General features: G+C 43.2%; 2 protein-coding genes across 2 annotated transcripts; one reads left to right on the top strand and one right to left on the bottom strand.

The window, feature by feature from the left end:
• Positions 1-4,022: 4,022 nt before the first annotated feature.
• LOC6630373 (trypsin-1) lies at positions 4,023-6,160 on the top strand. Its single transcript, XM_002054312.4, has 4 exons — positions 4,023-4,863; positions 4,923-5,109; positions 5,168-5,830; positions 5,891-6,160. Exons 1-4 carry the CDS (start codon positions 4,680-4,682, stop codon positions 6,144-6,146), a joined length of 1,290 nt encoding a protein of 429 aa, XP_002054348.2. The 5' UTR covers positions 4,023-4,679; the 3' UTR covers positions 6,147-6,160.
• A 28-nt stretch (positions 6,161-6,188) lies between these two features.
• Positions 6,189-13,163, bottom strand: LOC6630374 (scavenger receptor class B member 1). Its single transcript, XM_002054313.4, has 7 exons — positions 12,533-13,163; positions 8,267-8,358; positions 7,701-8,213; positions 7,467-7,627; positions 7,126-7,406; positions 6,937-7,055; positions 6,189-6,875 (listed from the first exon to the last, which is right to left on the bottom strand). Exons 1-7 carry the CDS (start codon positions 12,567-12,569, stop codon positions 6,438-6,440), a joined length of 1,641 nt encoding a protein of 546 aa, XP_002054349.1. The 5' UTR covers positions 12,570-13,163; the 3' UTR covers positions 6,189-6,437.
• Between the last annotated feature and the right edge of the window lie 399 nt (positions 13,164-13,562).

Raw genomic sequence — 13,562 nt, 5'->3', positions numbered from 1 at the left:
TGGTATCTCATCATGATGTAGGCCTTCTTCATATATTGCTCAGTTACTACAAGACATGCCAGGCAAATGCATTTATTTACCAAAGCGAAAGACAACAACTCTAATGGGTCACATTTTCTTTACTCATACGCTATGTGAGGCGAGATAATGAAAGCCAATATACCGAGTGTTACCCATTTCCAATGAGTTCGGCAAATAAATAACAAACAACAAAAACTGAAGTAACATATAAAAATAAACATGCACCACAATTTCTAAGCAATTTGGTAAACGCTAATTGCTATTAATAAAAACACTTTACAGCTCACGACGGCGATATCGGAACTGCTGTTGCTGAGCGGCTGAGTAAAGTGTAATGTAAAGGCACCTGGGTGGGCGCTACCTGTAATACCTGTGCCCAGTTGTGGACACGCGATATCTGGCAGAACGTGCGAATGGCTAATCAAAACCTGGCTCAAAATTTCACGAAACTCCCAAAAAATGTGAAAAAAAAATATACAAAAATTAGCAAATTATGCAAAAGATAGCCTTGAAATACCCAATGTTAAAGTCAAATTTATCGCATTTCATGTAAATAAATTTTGCGGTTGGTTGTAACAAAACACGCGCCTGGCTTAAACAAATACGAGTGTGAACAAGTATATGGTAAATAAATGATTAAAACAAAAACAATTAAAAAAGAAATCCTAAGTGCCTTTGTACGATGCATCGAAGCGCAAATGCTCTTGTCATAATATTCAAATTTTTTTATAGTATTTTTATTAATTATTCAGAGCTTAATGAGCTTGTTGAAAGAAAATATTGAACGGGAGTTTATAGATTTATGCACATACTCTAAACCGAACTTTGCCTGCATACATTTTCATGGAAAATATTATATATTCTGGCTTACGCAAATAATTCGCAAATATAATTATTTTTATCAAATTTGCCGTTTAGTTTGCAGTCAAATACAATTTTTTTTTCTCCAATAGGTTTTTGGAAGCAGCTGCAACAAACTGTAAACGTTTTTTTTTATGTTTTTTTACGGACTTTGCAAATTGTGTACAAACATTTTTGTAAGCTAAACAAAATATTTCGCGCCGGTCTGCACGCGGCGCATGTGGCATGCAACGTTGGCGCTGGCATTCCCCCCATTGCCATGGCCACTGCCACTGTCAGCGCCAGCAGCCGCAACCTCTCAGCAGCGGCAACAACAATTCAAACAGAAACACACTGCAACAACTTGGAGATACAGGAAACAGCAGCAGAAGCAGCAGCAGCAGTAAAAAGACAGAGATAGCAACTTTTAATCGTGAGCGCCAGCAAATAATATAACCTAAACAACAACAGCAGCAGCAGCAGCAGCAGCAGCAGCAACAGCATCTGGCTAACCACTTGAAGCACTTTCGTTTTCATGTGAGGCAACGGCAAAGTCTGCGCGTCAGCCGCATGGAAAGCGCCCGCTGCCATTTGGTAATGTAATGCGCGCATCTTAAAGATACGCTTCGATATTAACTGTAGTTGCTGTTGTTGTGATTGTTGTTGTTGCTGCTGCGTGGCATGCAAATGCGAGACTGGCTCTGCCTAATGTCGATCAGCTGTGGGGCTGCTGTCGACGCCCGCTTCGCTATTTGTCCGATTTTGTCGGGTTTAAAAAACTCTCTCGCTGCATCCGCTGCCGATCAGCTGGCCACATGTTGCTATGATGCAATTGCAATTGAATAACAGCAACCAGAGTGCAGTGAAATTGCAGCCCAATGCGCCACTGTTGCTGTTGCCGTTGCTGTTGCCGTTGCCTGTGCTGCATTCAAGGTCTCGAACCACGATTTCTCCTAACGCCAACGCAAAGATTTACGTGCTCATTTGGTTTAGCTTGACTAATTTGGCTGCTGCTGCTGCTGCTGCTGCTGAGTCCAAGTGACCCGCAACGCTTCCGTTGATTGTCGTCGCACGGTGTTTGCGTAAAATTTCATTTGATTTTTTCTAGGTATTATTTCCATTAAATTTATAAAAAAAATTAATTTCAGTTTTTGCAACGCTGTGAAAGTTCACATCACTCGATTTAGCCCCGGTATTAGCCCTAACTAGGGACGTGAACCGTAAGGTATAAAAATCTGCGCCGATTGTGCAAGCTATTTTCTGATTATGATTAACATTCGTCATCGACGAGCGGCAAACCAACAAACAAACAAGCAAACATCAACAAATTGCTGGTCTCCCAAGGCGGCGGTTAATTGTACAACAGCAGCAGCACAACTGGCAACTGTGGCAACTGCAACAGCCGTGCCACAGGCAGCGGCAATGACAGCGCCCACAACAACAAATTGACAGGCTGGCGGCTGGCTCAGCAGCGTCTTAACTGGGCTTAAATGATCAATTGGCTGCGTAAACAGACCATAGTTTTTGTTATTGCTGTTGCCGATGCGGCCGCTGATGCTGCTGTTGCTGTTGCATTTACAACTTCCCCATTGCAGAGTGCCCAATGGCGACGTGTGTATGTGTTGACGCTGCTGTTGCAGCAGCAACATGACTTATGAGTTTGTGCATCAACGCGGAATTCAAAACGGGCGCAGGTCCGGATGCTAGCCCGGGCGGACGTACTGCCCGTAGAGTCAGCTGCTGCTGCTGCTGCTGCTGCTGCTGAATGTAATGAAAACGAAAGTAACTCGCAGCAACACTCAGCTGCACTCGCATACACTCACTCACTCACTCACTCAGTCGGCCGCATTCAGTCGGTAGGCTTGTTGGGCCAACATCATTCACACTGATCCATCACGTTGTACCAATCAGCGTTATTTATACAGTTGTTTGTTCTATAGGTAATTATCATAAATATCATAGCAATGCCTGCCTTATAAATATTTCAATACCGAGTAAATGGTTCACTTAAATACCGTAATTAACATGTTTCAGTTGGGCCAATTAATGTGTACTTGTTAACTGCCACGCCAGGAATATCCGAGAAATACTGGACGTATACGTAACGTTGGTATTTTCCGCATGCAAACGCTCAACTAGGCGCATTGACCCAACAAACCAATTAACTTTAATATAGGAGTCTGAATCAAGTTCATATTTATCGATAATTAATAGAGCACTTAGATGGCGTAGATACACGTGCTGGTGCTGTGTAGTTTTTGTGATTTACAATGTATTATAATTGTAAATTAGTTAATCGGTAGAAAAAAAGTCTTATTAAAATTGTGATTAAATTGTGTTTAAACGAGAAATTCTTGAGATTTTGCATAAGCTCAGATTTGTTTACAATTTAACAATGCTTCAATGACATTTCAAACACGATCCACATTATAAGACATGTTAACACTGTCTATAGCTATTTGTGTATATTTTGACATCTTTCAAGAATACCTAACGCTCTATGTCTACGCTCTATTCTACCGTATAGTTAAGCCCATTTATAAATAAAATTTACATACTAAAACTTATCAAGCTGGGTTACGTTCATAAACTAGACATTAAGCGATTTGCACAGTAGTAGTCGTATAATTATAGCAATAGATCACGTATAAATTATGAAGCAATAGATCAAACAATATAATTGCTGTTGTCAGCTGCACGTTTACCATAATTTTAATGCTGATTAGATTGCAATATATATATATATATATATTAATCAATGAATTGTTATCGCAGCGCTGTAATTTCTGTATTCAATGATAAGGTGAATGATAAGCCAATGTTGAGGCAAGCCTAACTTACCCTTTTTAATACCTCTTCTGCTTCCTCTTCAATCCCAAGCGAGCTTCAGCGTCATCAATGTGGATGTTGTTGTTTTTGTTGTTTGTTGTTTGTTGTTTGTTGTTGTTGTTGTTGGCTTTTAGCTGCTCTTTTGCCCACCTCGCGCTGTCTTTTCACTTTCGTTGACGACGCTTTGTTATTATTATTATTGCTGCTGCTGTTGCTGTTGTAACTGGTCGCGGACGCGGCGGGGCATGCAACACTATCCTCAGTCAAATGTCGACGCCGACTGCGCAGCATCGCTGTAACCGAAACGGTAAATGTTTGTTGGCAAACCTGGGCAGCGCACAGTTGCATTTTGGCGCTCGTCGCTAACGATTCGCATGAGCCGCATTAACCAGCCACGAGCGGAACTTCCAAGCCGTAAAGCGAAAACCGCCCGAAACTCAGCCAAACGCGGCGCCTGCGCTGTTGTCGAAAACCGAAAACCGTTAATATAGCCCGCCCCGGGCCACCCAGCATCAGCGGGCACAACGACATTATATAACCGTGGGCACGGGCCCCCAGTTTTCAGTTTCAGTTTCAGTTCGAGTTAAGTTTGAGTTATTCTGCCATTTGCAGCTGCGCGCGCATATTTTGCGGCTCGGACAGCGCCGGTAACGCCCACATTTGGCTAATTAATGCGCAACGGGAGAAAAGAAAAGCAAAGTGTAGCTGGAAAAATCTTGGAAATTATAATATTTATGGCATAAAAAGGTTTTGAGAGGCGAATGCGTGTTATTAAAGAAGTCAGCCGGGGCCAGAGTCACCAGAGTTTAACTCGGCAGCTCATTTGACTGCAAGCGTGAAAGTGAAAAGCAGCCGTAACAGTAACAATAGTCGCAACAGCATCATCAGCATCAGCAGGATACCGCTACTGGCATCTGGCATCTGCCACGGCCACAGCCGCAGCTGTCTGGGTCTGGGTCTGGGTCAGTCATGCGCGCGATCAGTCGCTGATGCCGTGCGGTTGCTTGGCGAGCAGCGACAACATGATGAAGCTATCGTCACAACAACAACAACAACAACAACAACAACGGCAACAACGGCAACAACAACAGCGGGCAACACACGCACTGGCGCTGACCTTGCGCTGGCTCTGCCTGCTGCTGCTGGTGCACAACGCCGCACAGTTTGAGACAGGTGAGTGTAATCAATCTCGCCGAGAATCGGGCAGTCTTGAGTGAACCTTTACAATACAGACTGCGGCTGTCGACCCGGACGTCGCGAGGCACGGATTATTGCCGGCGCTTCCACGCACGAGGGCCAATTTCCGTGGCAGGCCTCGCTGGAGCTACTGCATCCCTCGCTGGGCTTCCTAGGCCACTGGTGTGGTGCTGTGCTCATTCATCAGTACTGGATACTCTCCGCAGCCCACTGCGTGCACAAGTAAGTACCAGCCACTCCACCCAGTTGTAGATGCCGTTCAACGATGCTTCTCTCGCAGCGATCTCTTTAATCTGCCCATTCCACCGCTGTGGACGGTGGTGCTGGGCGAGCACGACCGCAATGTGGAGACGGGCAATGAGCAGCGTATTCCCGTTGAGAAAATTGTGCTGCATCATCAGTATCACAACTTTCGACACGATGTGGTGCTTATGAAGCTGTCCAAGCCCGCGGACCTTTCACGCTCCTCCCACATTCGGCGCATTTGTTTGCCTTTCATGCTGCGCGAATCACCGGAGGCACCAGCGACAACGACGGAGGACGTTCTCAGTCAACAACTGGAGCTGGACGATGTACCTGAGAAGATTGACAATTTTCTGCGCAGTGCGCAGAGTCGCAGACGCTACCGCAATGTGACAGCTCCCAGTTCCATAGACGTGTCCATGCGGGAGCTTATGAACATGAAGATCCTCAGTCGCTTGCGCCAGGCGCTGCGGCAGTCGCAGCGCTCACCGCGCAGCCAAAAACGCACGCGGCGGCGCAACGACAAGCTCATGAAGCTCAAGCTGGACTCGGAGCAGGACACACAATTCGCCAGAGGCGGGGACTCGCACGAGATGCCCTTCATTGACTGTGTGGCCACGGGCTGGGGCAAGGCGAACATTAGCGGCGATTTGTCCAATCAGCTGCTCAAGACGCATGTGCCGCTGCACCAAAACGGCAGGTGAGTCGGCCAGCTATTGCTTTGCAATCAGCTTAACTAAACGTACAGTATCCATTCCAGATGCAGGGACGCCTACGGCAGCTTTGTGAAAATTCACAGCGGTCATTTGTGCGCTGGCCACCTCAACGGAGAGGGCGGCACCTGTGTGGGCGATTCCGGCGGTCCTCTGCAGTGTCGCCTCTCTCGTGACGGTCCCTGGATATTGGCCGGAGTCACCTCCTTTGGTTCGGGCTGTGCACTTGAGAATTTCCCAGATGTTTACCTACGCATCTCGTATTACTTAAATTGGATTGAGGACACGATTGCCTCACATTAAGGCCAGTTCCGGTTCAAAATATTAATCGATACGCGTTAATCGTTAATCGATAATCTTGTACAGTTATCATGCTGCATATGTATATTTATCGAGTGCAAAGAAATTACCATTAACCTTAAAATTTTACATAAGCATAAAATGTTCCCTAAGTTGTTTCCGTTGAGCAGAATATAATCTACACCAAATCTCCTTATTTGCTTAGCTCCTAATATCACAGAGTGTGGACAGCACCCAACCCAGGCCTGCCCATCGTAGGTTGAGGTATTGTTCCAATTGAATCATTCGCACTTCCTAAACCTCAAGCTTGCCTGCGTTCTCGTCTAGCAGCGGCTGCTGTACCTCCGGCTGAACACACTCCGCCGGCAAGGATTTGTGCAGGGATGCGCCTATGGCTAGCGCGCCCAATACGCTCGTGGCCTTCTCCCCGTGCTCGGACTTGTGCATGCCAGCTGGTGGCGACCAAAAGCATAGAAGAAGCGCTGCACTTAGCTGGTAAAGGCCGCCCAGGATCAAGCCCAGCGACACCACAAGCTGCAGCAGTGGGAAACCAGTTTTTAGTGCATGAACCAGCACCTGCAGGCTGAGGGGCAGATTTTCAATGGTGAGATCGACCCAAAGCAGCGGCAGAACTAGATTCTCAAAGGGTTCCATAAGCCGATTGAACTTGATGTTGCCCACCACTTGGTTGGCCTGTAGACGCATGTGAACATGCAAGGGCACGCCCAGTTGCTGTAGGGATTGGGCGGTTAGTTTTGAAGAAACAAGTAAAAATTACCTCCCGTCCACTTACCGGCTGCATCATGAAAGTGGATGTAAAGCGGGACTCATTTGGACTAAGTCCTTCAAAAGGTTTCAGTAAGCTGGGATCAGCATGCATAAAGTGCGGATAAGTAATAGCCAGTGGCATATCTGGAAATGATATAGAAAGAGATGGCAAGAGAATTAGATGGATAAACATCAGTGCTTCCGGAGCACTTACTGTAATAGCAGGGAGAGACATTGCCTACTCCTCGCTTCAGGCAGTGATTGTTCTTGCAAAAGCATGAGGAATTGACGCTGTGCAGCTCGCTGTCAAAGATATGTGGCTCCATAACGTACTCATAGGCATCCAGACCCTTAAAGTTCAGTGTGCGATTGAATTTCATAGGCAAGAGCCGACAGAAAGTTCGTCGATAGATGTGGAAGGTGTCGTGTTCGTTCATGTCTCGTGGAAAGAGGGTGGCATCATGACTGCCCCAAATGCGATTACACTGTGTTCCGCTGCAAGAAAAGATAAGTGGTTATAACCAGGAACTTGGGCAATGACTAATCATTGCTCACTTGGTGGCCTCATCGTACTCCCAGCGCTTAAAGCCGCGTTCGTAGTTAATGCTATTGATGGAATAGCCGCGTGGCGAGCCAGGCAGGTTAACACCATGCGCATCCTTGAGCTCTGGCAGATGCATATTGACCACGTTGCTCTCGTTGCCCTCGCGAAATAGCTGAACGATAATTGAAGAAAATTTTTAGGCATGCAACAGGCAACAGCAAGACGCATGCGTTGCGAATACTAACCTTCTCCATGATGCCAAAGCTGGAGAAATCGATCAGACTTGGCACAAACTTGGAAGCCAAATGCACCAGATGATCCTCATAGCCCCACATGTAGTCGTGAACGCTGACCTCCAGCATGGGCTGTGCATTGAGGCGTTTGGCCAAAGCGCTCAGGCCGAGTGCGGCGAACATGGAGAGGCTGGCTGCCTGTGTGCTGACGCCCATGTAGGGTATATTAGGCGCCCGAATGCGATCGATTTTCGGGTCACCCACCGAACGCTCCGGCACGAAGATATACTCACGACGCGGCGTGTAGGTGATGGTGTTATTTGCCTCGTTCAAGGTTATATTATGATTGGAGAGCACCTCCTGATAGACATAGGGGCCAACCTCCTCGACCTTCATCTTGGCATCCGTGCCCGCTATAAACGCATCCACATTTGTGTAGTTAAACATGTAGACCATGATGTAGACATCAAGCGGTGGAACGAGCCACAGCTTGCGCAGCAGCGCATGAGGACTCAGACTGATTTGCTAAACCAGAGGGAATCAGTTGGGATCTATGGTCAGCTAAATGCACTTCTTACCCAGTCGACAATTAGCTTGACGGGATCTGTCATAAAGATGGCTGCTCCAAAGAAAATGAGTGTCATGCCAAGCGCAGCACATCGCAATAGCTCTGCGAAATAAATTGGAGTACGAGGTGAGTTATGCAATTAGCTCGATCTCAGCTCAGTTTGTGTCGCATTGCAATTGTTGCAAGCAGTCGAAGTTCAACAAGTTTGCAAAATCGCTGACAGCTTGTGGATCGCGTGCGGCTGCCTGCCATGTTATTGACCTTCGCGATTCTCTGTTGTTGTCAACGGCAACTCATTGCAAAGATCTGCGACCTACCTCAATGGCAGGAGCAGGAACCGCCACTTGGCCAAAAAAAAGAAGATATATATATATATATATATAAAAGCGCCCAAACAAAAGTAAAACAAAATGCTGTTGATGACAAGGCACATGTGCTACCAATCGAGTTCAATAAACGCTCTTCGGCTTTGTAAACAGTGAGAAGGTGAGACAGGCACTGGGGCAACATTTTATGATGCCTGAGAAATAAACATAAACATGTTGTGTCACACGTCTTACCCCGTCTCCGTCTCCGTCTCCGTCTCATTGCAAAACCCAGTTTATGTTCTTATGCTGTGTCTGTATCTGATTGATTTGTGGGAATTTCGAGCGGGTTGAAGGTATCTGGAGCTGACCTCGCATGGCAGTTGCAACGGACTTGATAAGAATTATATATATTTTTATAATACTCTTAAATGAATTAAAAGTACAGATATCGTAAAATATTGAATATTTTTAATATGCCAATGTAGCCAACATTCTTTGAGCTTTGTTTTATTTATAGCGCGTGTGAAAACTCGTTTTGTTCACTTTGGAAATACACATACAAGATGCTCACCTTCCAGCAAGACTGTTATCATTGAAGTAGTTTCGTTGCGGATGTGTTCATAAACTGATTACAAACTATGCGTAACTAATTTGTGAAAGAATTCATTCGCATGTCTGGCCGATTTTGAGGATCATGGCCGTGCATGCCCCACCTCAACACACAGTCCATAAATCAAGAGTCGAGTCTTAACCCATTTTTTTTTTCAGAGAAATCATTTAACAAAATCCCCCCCAAATAAAACAAATAACACTTGACAAAACCGCAAGTGCCTGACAATAAGATATGAAATAATAATATATCACACTAAGAATCCGCTCTAAGCACCTGGTCAGATCAATGAACCATGCTAACCAAGCCCCTAGGCAATAAGCCATGTCTTTGAATCACCCGCACGGCTGCAAAACAGCATAAACTCATTAATAGTTTCGCCGATGTTTTGTGTTTGTTTTAATGTCAGCTTTGTCACGCCATCAGCGCAAATAAGTTCAAGATTTCAAAATCAAAACAAAACGCAAGAGACCATCTATGATAACAAATACCAGTGTATGTTTACAGGTATAGCTATCCAAATGCGTCTGTGTATGTGTATGTGTATCCTTGCCTTGAATCGCATTGCTGCGATAACACACACTCACGTACATGGCCATAAGTGGTAGCCAGTTAGTCAGTCGACTGGGCCAGTCATAGACATGGATAGCTTCCAGTCACCAGACAAGACATACCATAAATTAGGCACCAAACAAAGCGCTCAAATTATTCTGCTGCAACGAATCTCTGATGGGAAAGACAAAAAAAAAAAGACGTCGATCGGCACTCGACAACGATCGAAACAGCGAACTCTGGGGTAAATTATGCAACTGCATTGCCAAAGTTTCGAACGCGACTGAAACGGCGTTCCAAAAGCCAAATGCCGTACAAATGAGCATGAATGAGCGGCGCTTGTCTTGTCCGACAGCTGATTCGGTTGAGCTCTGAACCCGTTTCTCTGGCCGCACTGAGGCACAGCATCAGTGGCTCAGCTATATGCAACCTACAGATACATTTGTATCTCACAGTTATGAGGTTGTCGGCTGACGGCACTCTACGGCAGTTTGAAGTTCAAGTTCGCTGCAATTTGGCATAGCATTAAGAGCTGAGATAAAAAATTAAATAAATAAAAAAAAGGTGCTCAAAATGCACACGGTACGAAATTGTTGAACTCACGGCAGCGAATGGCAACACGTCGCTGCTGACCCACTAAAATTCAAGAATGAATTGTTTTTGTATCTGGCCAGCAACAATCTATACTTCAGACACCTTCAAATATGTGTGTGTCTGTCTGTCTGTCTGTGTGTGTGTGTGTGTGTGTTTGACTTCCGTCAAATGGCAATAAATTAAGTATGTGTATTAGCCAAGTTAACCAGCCAGCTAGTCAGCCAGGCGGCCAGATATAAGATGTGTGCTTGTGCTTACGTATGTAACTACAAGATACGGTCGCATAGCATTTGAAGTTGTTGTCATCGCGTTTGTTTGCCAGTCGATTGTTTGCTTGTGTTTAGCTAATGATTAATCTTACATTGTAGGTTGCAGTTAATCATCTCCAAAAAAAAAAAAAATAAATAAATATATATATAGAAAAAAAACCCCAAAACCCTTAAATAGTCTCGCCGGCAATTAGACAGCCTGCCAATAAGGAAATGCAAACAACGCCAGGTGCAGGCTAATCAGAACCAGACCGCTTCACAGATCTAAGCTCAGTTCCGTTCGGCAGTTGGCTTTGAAATGGATAGGTGTTTTTTGTTTTTATTTTTTTTTTTTTTTGTCTATTGTCGCTATTGCCTTTACAATTTATTGTTATTTACATTGTTTAGCACACGTTAAGTTGTGCATTATATCTATTTTCAATGAGTGACGATTTCGAAAAGCGCTAAAGAATTTAGCAAATATTATACTTTGCCAAATATTCTGGCTGGAAACGTTAGTATGGTTGTCGAGCATTTGTGTTTACATCTGTTGACACTTCTGAGGAAAGGAAAAGTTTGTCAGTTGGGGAATACTTTCGCACACCTGGCCAATTGTAACACTCGCACACACACGCACAGATGTGGGTCAATTTGGAAACAGTTGACATCTTCTTTTTAAAACATATATATATATATATATATAATGCCTACTAATCACACCCAATTCATCTTTAAGGCCAATGCTGCAGCACATTGCTTAAAGTTCGCCTTCAATTTCAAAGCGTTTTCTTGATTCAAATCGTCATCAAATCGGACTTCATGGTAAGGTAGTACGTGACGTTACAGTCACAAACGCTCTTAACTTCAAATCTTAATTTATGCAAGCTTAATTACAATTAAGTTCCGTTAATACACGTACATCTCTCTATAAGCGTGTGTTTGTGTGTCTGTGTGAGAGACTAAACTTTGGAATTAGTTTATATTCAATGACTTTGTCAAAACGATCTAATGATAAGTATGACAGCAATTACAGCCAGATTAAGGCAAGTTCACCGATTTGCTTGAAAACAGATCAACCAGGTCTGGGCACCGGCCAGTTTTTTACGGTGGCAAATCAATATCAATTTATGTAAATCAACAGCTATATATTTTTTGTCTTTAAATGAAATAAATGTAAATATGAATTTAAATGCGGTATTAATAATTTATTTAAATGACACTTTAGTGTTATATAAATTTAATTTTTAATTTTTTCTGCTGTACATTTATTTTTAGCGACAAGTCAAAGTCCTTTGGAATTGATAAAAACAAAATTTGTTTAACCTTTAGCTTGGAGTTGACTTCCATAGTTGACTTTAAAGATATGTGGTTGAAATATGTACATAAAAAAAATAACATCTTGTAATTTTGCTTTAAAGACAGATTCTGTCTAAAGTTCTTTTTGCAATATTAACTTGAAAAAGAAAAAGTTTATCTAAAAACATTAAAATTGTTGAATTATGTTTGTGACACTTTTAAAATGTTTCTTTAATGGTTGGGTCAAGAATATTAATAGAAAAATATCTGAAAAAATAATTTGTTCATTTTTTTTAATCAGGTTTGTTGGAGAAACGAGTGTCTTTCTTAACTTCTTAACTTCTACTCTCCAACTTGAAATTGGTTTTAAGTTGTAAATCTTAGGCTCTTGGATATTGCTGCATACTTTTGACGTGATTTGCATGCAAGTGCTCGTCAAGTTTTCGACATTCCCCCAAATCCTGCTTAATAACATTCAGACACACTAGTTGCAAAATGTATTTAACAACCAGTTTTGCAAGTGCTAAATATTTTTAACGATCACATCGGGAGGTACCCTTTACTTTAAAGGCGTTCCGAATTATCTTTTATGGGGCTTTGAATTTGGTTAAAGTGGACAATAAACGGTATGGCTTAATTAAGAGCGGGCTGCACTTTAGTTTACTCACTTGCATTGCGCTGGGTTTTGTTTGTGAACAGTTTCATTTTGAGAGCTGCAAACGTTTTTGATTTATTGCAATTTTCGCAACTATTTCAACTATTTAAAGCTGTGTGGCAATCAATTAACAGATATTTATAGTGGCCTGTTTTGCTGACGAAAATCAGTTACTTGAGCAATTTATACATATATAAAACTTTATTGCAGGCAAACAAAACGATTAACAATAACAAGTCCAAAGATTATAACTTCTGATTAATTTGCATGGGTTGTTTGTACGGTTAATTTGAATTAATAAACCGTAAATATCTCTTTATAAGACATTAAGGACCTTCGTATATTTATTAGTTTCAACAATCAGTTTTTTTTTTTTTTTTTTTGTGATACGTTTTGATAGATCCGAAATGCACTTTGATTTGCACAGAATTTCCCGACTATTTGCCTAACTAAATGTAATTGAATTGGATGTACTTGTTTAGTTGCACTTGTTGGTTATTGTTGTTGTTTTTTTTTTTTTTTTGCTTTTTGCTGTTGTTGTAACTATTTGCGAATTGACTGACACGCACTTCCTATTCTCACGATATTTGACAACTTAATGCGCTGAGCTGAACGGCAGTGAGTACCTTTATATGGACTCTTGGGCCGGGCAGCTGAGCTCCGACTGAGACGTTAACTGCGACCAAGCTCAGACGTAGACCGGGCTGCGATCAAGCATCTAGCGTTAAAGCGCGAAAATCTTTTCATGAACCGGTCCACTTTCAAGCCTCTGCCTCTGCCGGCGCCGACGCCGACGTTGGCGGTGCGACGTCAGCGCCGGTCCCTGGGTGTCAATAGCTAAAACAACGACAATGACAACAGCAACAACTACAACTACAACAACAACAGCTCAAACATAACTGGCAGCGTTTTAATAATCGCCAAGTACTTGCAACTAAGTAGTCTGTTTCAAATATTACCAGAGTGCTATTTGCTCCAAACCCCTCAGAACGATGAGTTAATCGGCACTGTATCTGGATTTGTGGCTGTCGGGGGTTACTAAA

Source organism: Drosophila virilis, chromosome 2, assembly GCF_030788295.1.
Source record: "Drosophila virilis strain 15010-1051.87 chromosome 2, Dvir_AGI_RSII-ME, whole genome shotgun sequence".
Lineage (NCBI taxonomy): Eukaryota > Metazoa > Arthropoda > Insecta > Diptera > Drosophilidae > Drosophila > Drosophila virilis.
Note: the sequence above shows the minus strand (reverse complement) of the source record. Positions and strands in the feature narration are given on the sequence as shown.

Excerpts from the sequence above, each read along its gene's own strand:
- LOC6630373 (XM_002054312.4), top strand. The coding sequence starts at position 4,680 with ATGCCGTGCGGTTGCTTGGCGAGCAGCGACAACATGATGAAGCTATCG. Across the intron at positions 5,110-5,167 it reads GCAGCCCACTGCGTGCACAA|CGATCTCTTTAATCTGCCCA; the intron begins GTAAGTACCAGC and ends CTTCTCTCGCAG. Across the intron at positions 5,831-5,890 it reads CCGCTGCACCAAAACGGCAG|ATGCAGGGACGCCTACGGCA; the intron begins GTGAGTCGGCCA and ends TATCCATTCCAG.
- LOC6630374 (XM_002054313.4), bottom strand. The coding sequence starts at position 12,569 with ATGAAACTGTTCACAAACAAAACCCAGCGCAATGCAA. Across the intron at positions 8,214-8,266 it reads TCAAGCTAATTGTCGACTGG|CAAATCAGTCTGAGTCCTCA; the intron begins GTAAGAAGTGCA and ends CCTCTGGTTTAG. Across the intron at positions 6,876-6,936 it reads CCACTTTCATGATGCAGCCG|CAACTGGGCGTGCCCTTGCA; the intron begins GTAAGTGGACGG and ends CAATCCCTACAG.